The sequence below is a fragment of the Toxoplasma gondii genome, chromosome VIIb (assembly GCF_000006565.2).
Source record: "Toxoplasma gondii ME49 chromosome VIIb, whole genome shotgun sequence".
In the NCBI taxonomy this organism is placed as follows: Eukaryota; Apicomplexa; class Conoidasida; order Eucoccidiorida; family Sarcocystidae; genus Toxoplasma; species Toxoplasma gondii.
Genome location: NC_031475.1, coordinates 2,258,154 through 2,274,094, shown reverse-complemented (window position 1 = coordinate 2,274,094; position 15,941 = coordinate 2,258,154). Strand labels below are relative to the sequence as shown.

Below are 15,941 nucleotides of genomic sequence, written 5' to 3'. Positions count from 1 at the left end.
GGAGAGGTGTGCTAGAAGACACGGAAACCAGGGAGCGAAACGGGGAAGAGGAAACACGGAGTGAGGACGATGCAGAAACAGAGACGATTAATTAAATGGGAGGTGGAAACAAGAGAAATCCGTAGCAAGTTGACGTTTGGAAAATGCGAAGGCGAACCGGATAGTCGCGATTTCGGTAGTGCCCAGGCGAAGCTCGACGCCAGGGGGGTGAGAGCAACGCGAGTGTGGACCGGGGAGTTGCTCCCTTTGAGCCTTCTGCTTGGAATACGAGATATCTTTGTGCAGAAAGAAGTGAGGAAGGTTGAAGTAAAGGGTGCACGAGAAGGGCTTTTATTGGAGAAACCATGTCTCTCTCTATCGTGTCGGGAGGGGTTAAAAAAGAACCGCGGGCCGAGATGGCTTAATATCTGCTGTCTACCGGGGTTCGTGTCCCCGTCCTAGTAGTTGTGCCTCTTTTCTAGCTGCTGTGGAAGGGTGCGTTTTCCGTCCCAAGGACACTTTCTTGCTCTGAAGTTCCAGTGTTTTTGACTGTCTTTCTGAATCCGCGTATCCGCCAACTGCAGAAACAGCAAGCGATGGGAGCCAGCTTCGCTGGCCCTGCGCTGGTTGCACGATACCGGGAAAGAGTTCTTTTCGCCGTCTCCTGGTGGGTGGGAGTCGATGCTACCCCGACAGAGAGAACCGGAGGCGCCGAGATTCTCGGAAATCCGCGATGCTCCGGGCCAAAGTGCGTCCTCCTGCACAGCCGCAGGTGTGGCACTTCTCTCGGCGCGGCGGCCGAGAAACTTCAACGAAACGCGGATTGCTCCGGCGTCTCAGACAGCGGGCGTTTGTCTCACAGTCCGGTCTCTCAGCAAACGAGACGAAGGCGCCGCGGCTGGAAAGTCCATCCGCGGACCAGCAACCTTTTCGAGCACTCGGCGCCGTCAGCGCGTGAAAAGACTCGGCCCCCCTGGACCCCGATGTTGGGCTGAGCATCCACCGTGCGCGGGCGTCCGAGTGTTCCTGCGGCGGCTCAAAACTGGTGCGTCGCCGATTTTCTTTGTAAGGTCGCGTACTTCTTTTGCTTTTCCGAGATCGAGTCCGCCTTTCCTCTGCTCTCCCATATCTCCCCTCCAAGATGTTCTACGGTGAGTCACGGCCGAGTACGGCGGAGAAAAGCCCGCGTTTCCTTATCTGTTGTCTCGGGATGGCAGCACCCGAGTCGGCGGGGTCGCTGTGGGGCGGCGCTTTACGCGGCAGGTTCGCCAGAGAAACGCGGCGCCCTTTCTGCTTACTCTGTCTTTTGAGTTGTCTCCTACCCTTTCCCGTCTTTCTGACCACTATCCTCCAAGTCTCTGCGGCTTTTGCCGCCCTGCTCGCCGCACAAGACCCAGGCGAACGCGGCACCGCGTCAATGGGCCACAGGCGAACGCGGCCAAGGGCCGTAGTTTCCGGAGATCGCTTGTGCCGGGCTTTCGTCGCGGTGTCACGGGAGTAAAAGTCCAGTCACTGCACATTTTACGGACATACCTTTCCGTGGGCAACCAGGCACCGGTTTACCTTTAGCTGATGCTCCTAGACACCGGTCGCGCCCTGTCTTCAGCTTGACCGGTGGAAGCATGCCCTCATCACACCCTTCTGATGCTTTCCTGTCTGCTCTTCAGGTGTCGTTGTCAAGCCTGGCCAGACCGTCACTCTCTCCCCTGAAGATGGCGGCGAGGTTCTTCACTTGTCTCAGGTACAACAACGGTGAAGTACTGAAGAGCCTCAGCTCAGAAAGTGGAGCTGCCCTGTTCTCCGTGCACTCCGCATTCATCTGCATTTTGCGACGAGTTGGATCATGGGTTTAGTTCTTGAAGGTTTTTGTTTACCGGACGCGAGTTCTACTGTGTTAGCGGAGTATCGAAAATCACGCGATCTCCCGCACTGTTAACGCTTTCGACACCTGATCTCTGCATGGGCAGACGGTGATACTTCACTTGCCCGTCCATACTTGTGCTCAAGGAAGTCCTGTTGCTGATAAAACAGCAGGATATCTGGGTCTTATGTCAGGTGCGATCGGATTCCAGAATTTTTTCTGTGGGCTTGCGGTGTATCAAAAGCGCTGTGCGATTCTCGGGCTTCAGCTGGAGTCACGTCACCTCTACAAGAATGTGGTTTTTCAAATTTCATCCGAACCAGACCGTAGCCGAGATTTTTCGAACGCCACAAAAGCCTTTGAGATCAGAAGACTCGTGACTCTGTAGGCACAGAATTGATGGAGGCAAGGCGAGAGGGTCTTCCAAACTAAGACAAGGAAACAAACGGTGGAATTTCGCGAAGCCGAAACAGCGTTTATGAGTTTTCCTTTCTGATTTTTTTCGATACGTATCATTAATAATTCTCAAGTTGTTGCATGCGTATTCCGTGTGAACATGTTTTGCCTTGTACTTCAGGTTTGCATGCCCCAGCCCAAGGATGGGGGCCGCACCTACGTCCAGGTGATCCAAGAGGGCAAGACCTACTCTGTCTGCATGCTTCAGAAAGACAAGCTGGAGTTCACCAGCCTGGACCTTTTCCTCTCCACTCGTCAGGGCATCACCATCAAGACTGAGGGTGGGAAGAACGAGGTGGGTTCTGAAGAGATCCGATACGAAAGAGCAAGTGGCATCAGTGTAGCACATGGGTGATATGCATTGACTCTGTGCCCGCCAGCCAGTACAGTAGATTCATATATGCTTATATGCATGCGTATACATGTACATGTGCTGGGTTGCGCATAGCGCCTCCATGGTGAAAGAGGTGCATCTTGTGTTTCGTCTAGCCCGGGTTCTGCATGCGTGTTCGAGGCGTTTTGCCCGAGTATTTGTTTTGCTTTTGTGAGGGCGTTTTTTTCTTTTGTCCATGTCTTATCGGCGACGCTGTTCTTTCGCTACGTTTTCTGACCCTGGAAAATGAGTGAATCTCGTGTCTCGATGAGCGCTGTGGATGTATTTTCATTTAGTTTCTGTCTCGCTGTGTGCATGCTTGGCAGGTCCACTTGACCGGCTACTTCGAGCCTGACGCCGAGGGACTCGACAGCGACGAAGACGAGGAGGAATCGGAATCCGACATGGAAGAGAACGTCATGCACCACGCCAGAAAGCACATCCCTACCGTGAGAAACACCCACACGTCCAGCCTCTACGTATCCATATACATAGAGATATACATACACAGAGAGATCCTCTAAGACGCTTAGATGAAGGTAGTTGGGTGCGTAGATTAATAGAAAGGCGTAATGGTGTCACATCTGCGGTTGCATCTTCATGTATGTAGGGGCGCGCACATGCAGAAAATGAAATAGAGACGTCATAGATACGCGTGTTTGTGTCTTCATGCAGGTATCTCCCTTTGCCGAGGCATTTTTAATATATGGATATATATATATATATATATGGATATTGTTTCTTTTTCAACACACGAGGAAAAGAACTGGTAGACTCAGAGTCGGTCGGAAATAGAGGGCATGGGAGGGAAACAGAGCACGAGGCACTCCCGTTTTTATATGACCGTGTTGTTCTCGCGGGTCGTATGCATTTTGCTTGCAGAAGGGAGGAAAGATCGAAGATTTGGATGGCAATGACGAGGAGGAGGAGGACGAGGATGAAGATGAGGATGATGACGACGAGGATGACGATGAGGGTATGTATTGAAGCACTCCCGTACACAGACTGTTGTGGCAGTATACAGTCAGAGTTTCGTAGGTTTGATCTCTGCCGGCGATAGTCTTCTTTGTGCAGAGGACGTGCTGAAATGTCACGCTTTTGTCCCTCGGGCTGAATCTAAGGTTGTCAGGTGTATATACGCCCGCGGCTCATTCGGCTCAGGGTCGTGCCTGATGATCATTTCACGCAGCCAAGAAAATATGTCCCGATTTTCGCCTCTTCCTCTTTTCGCGAAGAAGTCAGGCGGGGCGGATCCAGAGAAAACGCTGGATTTGTAGGGTCAACACTTGCAAGGACTGATGTCTGTATTTCTTTCTCGCTCTCTTCATAAATAATGCGTCTTATTCCAAGGTTGGTTTCTTTCGATCTTTATCACGGCCAGGAAGGCACAGCTTCAGAATGCGCAGGGCAAGTTGGGTGTCGTCGCACTGACTATCAGAACTCGTTTTCTGTGGCGATGAAATTCAGAAAGCTGTTCGGCAATTCTTTCAGCAGTTCTTCGTTGCATTTGCAGGATGCCTGTGTGTGACGTATCTCCTCCTCTCTTTGGCTTTGCGTTTTGCTCCGTGTTCCACGTGTTTTCTGGATAGCAGTGGAACAACTGAGGTGTGTGTGTGTCTTCAGATGACGCCGAGATGAAGGCCCTCACCGCCGGCGATGACGATGAGGACGACGAGGATGAGAACGAGGAGGGCAGTGATGACGATGATGAGGTAAGGCGGGTGTGACATATTGGCGGTGGCTATAGCGTACACACCAGCATTTTAGAGACGCTGTTCTCTCTCGTTTCGCTTCAGAGTATACTTCTCTGGTGCAGAGACACTCGGTGGAGGTAGTGTCTTGCAGTGACCCAGGAAACGTGATCGACTCCACTGTGGGGATCTGCGTCTTGCTGTGTGTACACTGTGACTCCAGAGGACTTTGTTTTCTCACGCCCTGCGCCCGTTGCATTGTCTCCAGTTCTTGACGCTGTGTGGTTCTACCTAGGACATGGAGAACGGAATCGGTGAAGACTCCGAGGATGAGGACGACGAAGAAGACGAGGAGGAAGAGGCGTCTCCTCAAAACAAGAAGGCCAGCGTGGGGGACAAGAAGCGCAAGGCTGTCGAAGTCGCTCAGGCCTCCAACAAGAAGGGTGAGACCCCTCTAAAGGCGGGTGTCTTAGTAACTCCTAAAGAGCAGATCATGTATCTGTCGAGAGCGCTTCAGTAGAACCGCGAATCAAGCACGCATGTATCTGTGGCATTAAACGTACCTATATATATATATATACGTATATATATATATATATATATTTATACCTGCATATATATGTGTGTGTTTATCTTCTTGAAGTCACCTTGTCGGGTTCTAGGAATACTGACAACCGAGATACCGCTTGGTTTTATCTCTACAGACATCATTTGTTTTGGAGAGGGAGGAGTTGTTTGTGCTGCTGTGAAGCCGACAGTGTATATGTATATATGTACAGAGAAGGCTTGGGTGTTGCCAAGGTCTTGCGACCATGTTTGTTCTTTATGTTTCCATGCAGGAAACCAATATCTAAGATTGGTCATGTATGTTGTCTATGCCTCTAATTGGTATTTCTCGCAGTCTGTCTCACTTCGATTTGAACATGGTGGCAGAGCCGTGGAAAGCTCATCTGAATTCAAGTGACGTGGCTGTGGCATTCTTCATACGCGAGGTATGGGTGCTGCTGTACGGATGGCCTCATGGTAAGTATTTCTGTTTGGTTTTGTGTTGACTTCAGCCAAGCCGTCTGCTGCTCCTAGCAAGGGCGCTCCCCAGAAGGGCGACGCTGCCGCGTACAAAAGTGCATTGGTAGATTTCTTGAAGAAGAACGGGAAGACCCCGTTGGCAACTCTCGGCCAGAAGGTGAAGAAGCCCGCAGGTGTTAGCGAGAAGATGGCTCAGTTCCTCAAGGCGAACGCGTCGACGTTCGATGTTTCGAACGGCGTGTGCTCGCTGAAATGAGTGTCTTTGCCTAGAGAGAAAATGTGGACCAACTCGCGTTTTGTCACCTTGGACGGCTTTAGCGCTCTAGCTGCTGGTTTTGCGCGCGGCTCTCGGGGGTCGAGCAAGGGACTGGGCGACGGTGACGTGTGACAAGAAACACTCGGTCCACACCGGTCAAAACAAGTGAGGCTGTGGAGAAACTGGCGCAAACAGGACGCGGTTCCAAGGGTGTTGCTTGGAGTCGTTTCACAGCGTCTGTGAATTAGTTAATGGAGGTTAGGCGATGGAAAAGGGACAAGCCGGTGCTCGCGTGCTGTTTCTTCTGAGGCGGAAGCAAGGTGTAACAGCCACACCGGATTGAGGCGTGAAGACCCGTTTGGTATAAACCCCGCACAAACTTCTTCCTTCATGAACACTTCCGTTAGAAACTAATCGTCCTTTCCAGGTTTTTGAACGCACGAAAGAGTGTGTCAGTCCAACAAAAAAGGCACATGATCCAGGCGGTTAAGAGGTGCCAAGGGTAACAGAGAGTCAGCGCTGTGTTGTAGAGTCGATAAAGTGTGGGTAGAAGTTTCTTTGTTCAGAATTGCGAAATCTGGGGCTGCGAATGGATTACTGTTACCACACTTGGTCTACCAGCGAAAGGAAACGATTCCTCAGGTGCTCGTGTGAGCACTTTCCTCGTACAGGGAGCAGTAACCTGTAACGGTGAAATGTACTTCATATGGCAACGTGGAAGCCTAAGGTGCATTACAGGTAAACTTGGTCATGATAGAATAGCCCATTCTCGTAGCAGTGACAACGACAGGTCAGTTGCGAAAAGCTTGTGAACCGGGTAGAGTTTTACTACTGGCACCTGAGGTATTTATGCTTTCCGCGTAACGCTGCTCGTTGGTCGGAATTTTGCTTTGGCAGTACGCTTGTGTCGAAAAAGAATCCATGTCCTTTAATTTGCTGACTGAAACACAAGGGATGATAACTCCTCCGCAGGCAGTTGGCGGTTGTTTCGTCCAGGAAAACCTGAACGTCGTCGCAGGTGCGGTATACGGATTTCTCTAAGCCGTAGCGACACACGTACCACAGGCGTAGCGCATGCCGTGATTCACATTCGAGCAAGTCTAGGAAAACTGAAACGCGAGGGCAATCACCTCCAGTCACCGATACCGATACAACACCGACCGACAATCGCGATGGTGAAACACAGCCTCGGAGGCTCGAGACTTCCAACAACATCCATCCACTTCCGACGGCACATGAAGAGACTTGTTTGCCTTTCGGAGTTTCCGTCTAAAAATCCCAAATTGGAGGACTTGCTTGTGCTTTTCTCACGTCTTTGTCCCATCTGCTCCGCACAATCCGGCGTTTCCCTCTCCGAAAACGTCGAAACCGTTGACTCATTGTTCATCGCGGTGCGTCGGGTGGGGTCAGCGACCCTGCTTCCTACGGTTTGCGTTTGGCGGCAGCAATAACTGCGCCACGTTTCGAACGCTGTCGTTGCTCTTCTTTTTTCTTTTTCTCTTGTCCCTGCCTGTAATCTTTCTCCGCCTTTTGCTTCTGGCGTCGGCGGCGAATCCGCTCCGCCCGCTCCTGATGCCAAGCTGCCGATCTGTTTCACCGGATCGACACATGCGTGCATCAAAAGTTCGATTAGATCCGATGGTACAGAATATCGAACATAATGCTAATTAGGTGAGGTAAGAAATACAGGGTTGAACTATGTAAATATCCGTGTTGTGCTGCTGTCGCAAGCCACAGAGACTGTGAAGTGATGAGATTGGCCTCGTACGTGTCTCTCACAAAGTGAGTGCTTGTACGGTAATTGTATCACTGTATTACCGTGCAGGGTGTGCTGCATCGCGTATGTTTCACAACTCTTACCACAGCGTGCTAAGACTGTTGCTAATGAGGAAGAACAGATTGTCAATGCGAGATCTGAGTTCGTCATGCTCTGTACTTGAGTGAGATAGACTCACGGTCCGTTCGAAACATTCGTTTTTACTATCAGCAGGCCTAGCTGTCTACACTCGGATCATACCACACCTGCAGACAAGTTGGACCGTTAGCCATCTGTCCTATTTGACATCGAAGTATATATATATATATATATATATATATATATATATTACGCAGGCCAAGTCATCTTGGATCGGAATTTGCGGCCACTAAGTTCATCCCACGAAACGTGTTTGCACTGAACGTTCGATAGGGCTTATCTCGAAACAGTTTCTGTGTTTTCGTTCTTCGTATGGTGTATAGGTTGTGGTGTTGAGTTTGTACGAGTTCTGGGCAAAATACTGTTGCCAGTCACTCGCATGCTACGAATGGACAGCTGACTGTAGTCGAGAGTGCTTGCCACCAGAGTGCGGCCGTGTTCGTGAAGTGCAAAGCGGCTGTCGTGGGATTTTCGTGAAAAACGCATGAACCCTTACTTGGGGGGCTTCCAGCCTGCTCGCCGGGTCTTGCTTGCGGCCCTGTAAGGCTCGCTCAACTTCCGCTCCTTTACGTTATATCCGCCTGTCGCGAGATTTGGCACAAGACACACAACACACGAACGAGGTCGACAGACTCATTCGGAGACACACCAGAGCAGCTTTACCAAAACACATGTCTTGGAAGCCGTCAAGCAGCCCACGCGTCTGCACACCAACTGAAGAACTTACCGGCCTGAGACAGAAAGTGGAGTCTTCCACCTTTCTGGTAGTCTGCCTTATCAGAGGACAGTTCTGCAAGGCTCGCCGTGCCCTTTTCGAGAGCCCGCTGTATCGCAGTAGCCAGCACTTGGTCTTTCTTTGTCACGAAAGAAACAACCAAACCCTTCCTTCCCATGCGTCCTGTCCGCCCCGCTCTGAAACCAAATAGCCACACACATGGACATAGTTGAAAACGCACAGCGACGCTGTATCTACTATCGAATTTTTGCAGTTGGGAAGTGGACCGATTTTGTCTCAAAGATCCTTTTCTTCAAACGACACCGCGTCATCAGGGACACCGGCTTCGAACCTTCACTTCTAAACTTCAAGTGACGAGATGTTAGCGAACAGACACAATGTGAAATTCTCCGCGTAGAACTGCGGCAGGCTTCCTCAATCTCCTTTCTCCACCCTTGAACCCTAGTATTGTCGACAAGCTGTGTATCTGATGTCCTCTCGACACGAAAGAATGTTACTGAACAACACGGTGTTTCAGCGGACGGAAGTGAGAGAACCTTCGCAGACCGACAAAACGGTGAAATATTTCCTTGTGTATGCTCGATCTCCACTTTGACCTACCGGTGTATGTACGCTACCGGCGAAAGCGGAAAGTCGAAAAGGATCACCGCGTCGACGGCAGGTAAATCAAGGCCTCGGCTTGCCAAGTCCGTGCACACAAGAAACTTGCAGACTCCATTTGCAAATCGACTAAAATGGATTTTTCGAGTTGCTGGGGGCATCGAACCGTGACAGCTCTACAGGCACGCACACATGCATATACATAGATATATGGATGGATAGATAGGAATGAGAAAAAACCTTTTTGAAGCGCCAACAAGGTGACGTTGAAATATGTCATTCAGCGCGTGCTTGTCGTACTCTTCACTGTAATTAACCCATTTCTGGATCGTGTTGACATGTGAATTTCTTTCTTTCCCTCTCGGTTCCTCCTGTATCCCCTCTATCCGTTTTTCAATTCAATCTTCCATTTCGCTGTCCCAATCATCGCCACCCCTAGTTTCCACAGTGGCGATCCTGAGCAAATTTTCAGTGTATTCTGCACAGAGTAACATCAGGAAGGACACTACCACAGTGGAAGTCATGTTAAGTACAACTTTGATACAGATGCTTGTGCTTCACGACTACGTTCCAGACCACTATCCTTAACTCACGTAACATAATGTTCATGGGAAGCGAACTCACCAGCACCTTGCCGCTGCCTCCAGATGTCCTTGCGAGGGTATCTTTGGCGGCAAACTCGCATGCACGACACGCCTGAATGCTGTTCGTGAAAACCAGGACTTTCCTCGCTGCGCGAACTCCCTCATGAGATCGGAGAACCTCCCGCAGGACATCCAACTTATCTCTGCCACCCAAGTCGATCATTTCATGCCGCACGCTCTCTGGCGGGACGTGGATCCCTGAGGCTTGAACGAGGCCCACGGGGCCCCCTGTGAGGCTCTCCAAAGCGCGCTCAAGTCGAGAAGACACTGTGGCTGCTGCGGCTATCACGGGAATCTCCAAAGCGCCGTTAAACCGTGAGAACGCATTTTCAGATCCAAAGCCGTTCGTGTCTTTTCCTCTGCGGTAGGGTCTAGACAGTGCACTGTTCCCCCCGTCGTTTCTCCCCTGTCCGTGCATCTCTGGCGATCGACGGGAGTCTGGGCTATCAGACAGTCTTTGCTTTGGACTGACTTTCTCGAGAATTTCCCTGATTTCCGCATCGAACCCCTCGGAAAGGAGCATGGCGTCTGCCTCGTCTATGACAACGAAACGCAGATCACCGAGTTTCAGCAAACCCCACTCAACGAGTTTCAGAATCCTCGGCGGAGTTCCGACCACCACGTCCAGTCGAGTTCTCTCTCGTAACTGCTGGCGGTGAAGCCCCAGGGAGGAGTCTCCCGCGAGAGTTAAAACGGAGAGCCTCGGGGCGTCAAAGTGCTGCGGTTCTACACGCGTTGCATGCGTTTCCTGGCCAGGCATGGTCTTGTGTAAGTCGCGAGACACCGCCAACCAGCTCTCGTCTGGGCCGGCTCCAAAGAGCGAAGACGCCGAAAGGGCCTTCAGAGTCCGAGCCACTTGGTCTGCGAGTTCCCAGGTCGGTGTTAGAATAAGGGCGCGAGGCCGTCCCGCTTCCTTCTGGTCGAAGGCTCGAAGGGCCTCGTCCGAAAGAGCCTCTTCGTCAAACTCCTCGCCCCGACTTGGAATGAAAGTGGCGCACGCAGATGAGGACTCTACGGCGGCAGTCTGGCTCGCTAGCAGTGTCTCTGACATGCAAGGGCCACGGGATCGCCTCGACGCCCACGCTCGGGACTCCTTCTCTCGCTCTTCTTCGCGCTTCAGGTGGTGGACGAGGGGCAGAAGATACGCCAACGTCTTGCCGCTTCCCGTCTGAGCCCCCAACACGAGGGCACCTCTAGGGCTATCTTCTGCGTTCATGAAGCGAAGCGTTCGGGGAATCGCAGCTTCCTGCACAGGCGAAGGAGACGCGGAGGCTCCGAGGAAGGCGCTCGCCGCCGCGGCGACCGAAGGGGAGAGCCCCAGACGTCGAAACGCCAAAAACGAAGGAGGTAACGAAGACAGTGCAGGTGACGGAGGCGGAAGATGCTTGGAGACAGGAGGCGCTGCCAGACTGTTTGCGGCAAGCGGGGCGCTGACGTTGTCCTGAAAAACGTTAAATTCTGTGTTCAAAGAAGGAGGCGACAAGGCGAGCGGCAACGCGTCAGTATCAGCCGGAGAGGTGGATGTTTCCAAGAATCCAGAAGACGCCGGCGTCGACGATGGAGAATGCAGATCTGGGGTACGATCTTCATCCTCGCCGCCAACGTTGGTCTTCACCTGAGAATCTGCTTGCGCCTGAGGCCGGACTTCATCCTCATTCTCGGCTACAAAAACACTTTTCAGGTGGTCTGGAGACCTTGATTCGTCGTTCCGCGACGCGGGAGGAACGCGTTTGGCCAACGCCTCTGCTCGTTTCAGATGAGCGACAACATACTGCAAACAGCCTCCTGCGGCAGCCGCCGCATCTCGTCCTTTTCGCAAGCGCTCCTCTTCTAGGGATTCGGGTGTCCAGTCCTTTTCTGATATCGGATCGAAAGACCATGTGGATGCCGCGAGGGGGTTTGCGGGCGTTGGTGAGTCCTCTGGAGGTCCACGCTCTGTTTCTTCGGCGTGTTGTCTCCCTCTCTGCCGAGCATTTTTCTTCTCGTTCGCCCGTGTGTGGTCCGATCTCGACCTCAAACCACCAGGTGTACTTCTTTCGTCACCGTCTACCTCTTTGACGATCTTCTTTCTACCTTGAACAATGTCTGTTTTCTCGTCGCCCTGCGCCCGGCGTGAGAGCTCTGTATACGCATCTCGAAGCTCTCGCCACGAGAGCGCCTCGACGTCCGCCTTTGTCCTTAGTCTTCTCGGCCGGTACGGAGCGTTTTCGTCGCTGGCTAGGATCGTTCTTAGCGTGGTCACGCCCATCTCGCAGGCATCTGTTCCTGCAAGAGTCAACTCCTCTGCGTTCATGCCTTCCACCTCAGCCTGGTCTGCAACGCCGAGAATCGCGGCACTGCCGCTACGTGGTGAGGAGTCCTCCTGAGAGGTGCCATCGATCTGGGCCTCGTCCTCGAGATCTGCCACGTCAATTTCCTCGCCATCAATGGTGTGCATGTCTTCTCCCCCCAAGAAACTCCCGTCTGGATTCCCCGAAGCCCGTGGGAGCGTCTTCACGCCGTACACACCCCTACTCATGGAGAGAGACAAGTCATGCAACTTGCTTGGGTCAAGCGTCCCCGAGGGGAGGGAGAGGTCCAGACCACGGAAGGCGTTTCGGGTCTCTTCTCCACCTTTCTCGCTGTGATGTCTCCCAGAGCTGTACTTCACACTTGTTTTCTCACTGGCACCTCCCTGTCGAGCTTTCAGCGAATCTCCTTTGCTCTGCTCAAGCGTCTGCCGGTCTTCTGTAAGTACACCTGCACGGTCCGCCCCACAACGTTGAGCATCTCCACCAAGTGTTTCCTGTTCCTCGCGGAGGAGCTCTTTCTTTTTGGAGGCTGCATACTTCTCCCTGCGGGCTCTCCACTTGCCAAGACGCCGTACCACCAGGGGATCCTGTGCAGTGTAGACCCCCTGCTGCATGCGCGCGAGAGCGAGCCCGACCAAGTCGCGAAGCTGCTCTGTTGTGAAGGCGCTCGGCGCATTGAGGAAATCATCAAAGGGTAAGGCGGCGACAAAGGGAGACAATTTCTCCAGAAACTCGACTATCTTGTAGCGGGGGATGTCTGTCAGGTTGTCTATCGATTCTCGGCTGGCCAGCAACTCGGCCAAGGGGATCGACGAGACAGAGGAATATGAGTTAGCGTCTTCTGTTCCTTCTGTTTCCCAAGGCAGTACACTCAAATCTCGTCTCGGAGTCGGCGCCAACGCGGACTCTGGAGCTGACAGGGTGGAAGTCCCTGTTGCTTCCGTTCGATCTACTTTTTCAGCCTCGCAAAGAAGCAATCGTAAAATCAACTGCAGTTCCTCGCCGCTGTAGATAGAGAGGTCATCGAAGAGCGAGTCAGAGACTTGGGCCTCAGGAGATCTTTCCTCTTGGGCTTCAGCATCCGACGCAACATCGCTTGCCCCGGCGGCATCTTCCTGGTATTTTCCGCTTTGTCTCCCAATCGAGGCAGCTGCGTCGTTTGCAACTTCATCTTCACTTGCAAACTGTGATACCTCAGCCTCTCGCCACGCTTCACCTGCGTCGGTTTCGGAGTCTGACGCTGCTGCGGAAGGTGCCTCGCTGCCAAGGCCCCTTGTCTTCTCATCAGCTGTCAGTCGCCGGTGGATTTCGTCGACGAACTGTGCATGCACGGGCGCAAAGAGGTGAGGGAGGTTCTCTCGGAGATGTTGAATGAGACCCTCGATCTCGTCGCGAGGCAACTCTTCTGCCTTCTTCAGCAAAAAGGCCGCATCGCAGCCTACATCGTCACCGTGACTAGCCAATTCACTCGACGCTGTCTCATCATCGCTGCTGTCTGTCCTCTCTCCAGATGCAGCTGTCCCAAACGCGTCTCCGTAGCCGTGGTGATGGTCTACGCGGGAGGAAACGGAGACGGAGTCGGACTCAGCTGAGGGCTCCCGTGCCCCTCCAGAATCTCCGTGCGCGTCTTGTAGTTCCTCTCCACATCCGAAGAGGGCGGTACTTCGATCGTTTTCGCGGCATCCTAGACGAGACGGAGATACCTCATCCGTTTGGGCGATCTGTGGGGACTGGAAAGTGCCGCAGAAGCCCGTTGATGGGCGAGAAATAAAGGCTTTCTTGGCAGCACTCGCCCCTCTTCCGTCCTGAAGCAGCAGGCGCTGTGCGAAATGGCGAACCTCTCGAGCGATTTTAGCGTGATGCATAGGTCGGCGTGCAAAGGAGACACGAGGAGGACAGTCGAGGCGGGTGCAGAGCGCTTTTGGGATTAGGTCTTGACACCAAAAGTGCGAGGGGACGAAAGAGCCAGAAAAAGATGAAAAAGAAGACAATCTCGAGCTAATCAAGGACTCAGGATGTACCCGGAGTCGCGATTCGAACTTTAGACGACATAAATCTCGAAGGGAAAAGAAAGAGAGTGAGACGGGTGGAGGGGAAGGAGCAAGGACAGCGCTTTGGGGAAAGGGGGTTGTAGTGGAAACAGATTCTTGAGACACCGAAAATCCGCTTTTCTGACCCTTTTGGGAGAGATTTCTTGGCTTTGCATGTGGAAAGCAATGAAGAAACGCGAAAGGCAGCGAAAAGAGGGGGGATACGGAGGATGGTGCCGACAGTGAAAAAATCCAACAGTCCGCGACGGTCGGTTGGGTGGTTCTGCAAAGAGGCTTCTGACCGTGAGAAGTGAAAGCGTGTGGATCGGCATTCCCTGCCGGAGTCTCTCGAATTCGCGACCAGAACGCGAAATGGAAATTTTCTCTCAGGTACGAGATGGAACCGAGAGGAGTCGGGGACGTGAAGGAAGCAAAGGCGGCGAAGTCGACCGTAGGCTGACGATGTGTCGGCACCCCACGGCGACTGCCAGCGTGAAAAATTACTCGAGCTGCAGCGTTTGTGCCACAGAAGAAAACTGCTAAAAGCAGCGGGAGCAGCTGGAGACCCGCCATGGGCGGAGTATGTACACTAGGAGAATATCGTTCCACTCATGGGCAGATACGGTATACCATGAAACGGAACCGAGAAGGGCTGCTGCAGCAAAGAGGATGGACTTTAGTGATGAGAGGAGGTTGAACGCCGTCTCAAATGGTAGGTGTCCGCCCAGCAAAAAAGTACCATGAAGGAAAGGAGTCCTCTGGCAACCAAATGGGCACGTAAAACTGTACCCGGGGTCACACTCGATTTTCGAGGCAACCGTTTCAACGAGCGGAGTGTACGCCTTACGAACCGAAACAGCCGACGTGGTATGCCTTTCCGGCATCTTAGAATTTGGTTCGACAGACAAGCATACATTGCAAAACAGTCATTGTGCCAGCAGAAAAAGATGCTTTCTTAAACGAAGCAACGCAGATGCGCGGGGATGTGAAAGAGACAGCGTCTGTTTCGACTTTGCGGACGTTTTGCCAGCTTGGCTCATCGATGGGGGAAGCAGCGACGTAAACTCAAGAAACATTTCGGCACAAAATCGCTTTGACAGATCGTGGACGTCGTTCGCGTCGAGGTATTTCTTGGAAAAAGTCTGCGCACCAGCGCCACTGACTTCATGCATGAATCAATGCTGCGTAGAGAACAGCGGGCGACCGGGAACCCCTTGGCGTAGCGTGTCCAAGGGTATTCCATCAACACATTGGAGAGGTGGAAGACGAAAATATGGAGCGACGAATATTGAAGATGACGGATTTGGTGTACGTAGTCGTTTCCTGTGTTTTCTAAGCCCGTGGCTGCTTCTGTGTGTACGGTGAATTTTGCCACTGTGTCTCGCATGTCTTGAGAGCGGTTGGCCGGAGACAAGCGCTCCGCCCTCCGCAGCAGCAACACACTGCTTCATCGCAAACTAATACGGATGTACAAGAAAGCTGGTTTCCACAGGAGGAAGGAACAAAACAGGAGAAGGCGACTGTCTGTTCTTAGGTAAAGTTGCTTGTTTGTGGTGTGCCCAGGCAATGTCTCATTCTCAAGGGGCCACGCTGCGAATCCCACCAAACTCAGGGACACTCAGCCCGCCGAAAGTGGTGGTAGCAGCTCTGGGATCTTGCCAAAACAGTGATCCGAGGATGAATGTGAGTAGGCTCATCTCAAATTGTAGTAGCATAATAATCGTACCTACGCGGTCAGTAAGAACTTAACTGTCGTAGGTAGACATTATTATATACGAGCTCGTTCGTTCAATATACATCGACGCTTTAGATATATTCGCGCCGACGTCCCTCTTGTTAACGAAGAAGAGCTACGCTATCCAAGCTTGTCATATCACAAAACGTACCCGGAATGCTTCAAAAAAAACCCTCTCCTCACTGATGTAAGGGTGTAATGTACTCGCCAGAGCGGACACAGCCGGGAAAGGAACAAATATTCTGCGATGCGGCCGGATGTCTACTACAGGTGGACAGATTCCGCGGCTTGGCCCGGCTGCTGTGACTGAAAATGCGCGGCTCTCATACAACAGAGAACTCATCGTCA

General features: G+C 52.4%; 2 protein-coding genes across 2 annotated transcripts; one reads left to right on the top strand and one right to left on the bottom strand.

The window, feature by feature from the left end:
• Positions 1-1,017: 1,017 nt before the first annotated feature.
• TGME49_260440 (nuclear factor NF3) lies at positions 1,018-6,070 on the top strand. Its single transcript, XM_002365176.1, has 8 exons — positions 1,018-1,130; positions 1,647-1,720; positions 2,418-2,591; positions 2,996-3,118; positions 3,552-3,645; positions 4,293-4,381; positions 4,656-4,803; positions 5,419-6,070. Exons 1-8 carry the CDS (start codon positions 1,121-1,123, stop codon positions 5,640-5,642), a joined length of 936 nt encoding a protein of 311 aa, XP_002365217.1. The 5' UTR covers positions 1,018-1,120; the 3' UTR covers positions 5,643-6,070.
• A 994-nt stretch (positions 6,071-7,064) lies between these two features.
• On the bottom strand, positions 7,065-14,431 carry TGME49_260450 (DEAD/DEAH box helicase domain-containing protein; the record flags this gene model as incomplete). Its single annotated transcript, XM_002365177.2, has 5 exons — positions 7,065-7,230; positions 8,054-8,138; positions 8,285-8,469; positions 8,894-9,069; positions 9,518-14,431. 5 exons carry the CDS (start codon positions 14,429-14,431, stop codon positions 7,065-7,067), a joined length of 5,526 nt encoding a protein of 1,841 aa, XP_002365218.2.
• Between the last annotated feature and the right edge of the window lie 1,510 nt (positions 14,432-15,941).

Bases quoted from the DNA above. Each gene is read 5' to 3' on its own strand.
- TGME49_260440 (XM_002365176.1), top strand. The intron at 3,646-4,292 runs GTATGTATTGAA...GTGTGTCTTCAG, and splicing joins CGACGAGGATGACGATGAGG to ATGACGCCGAGATGAAGGCC. The intron at 4,804-5,418 runs GTGAGACCCCTC...TGTTGACTTCAG, and splicing joins TCAGGCCTCCAACAAGAAGG to CCAAGCCGTCTGCTGCTCCT.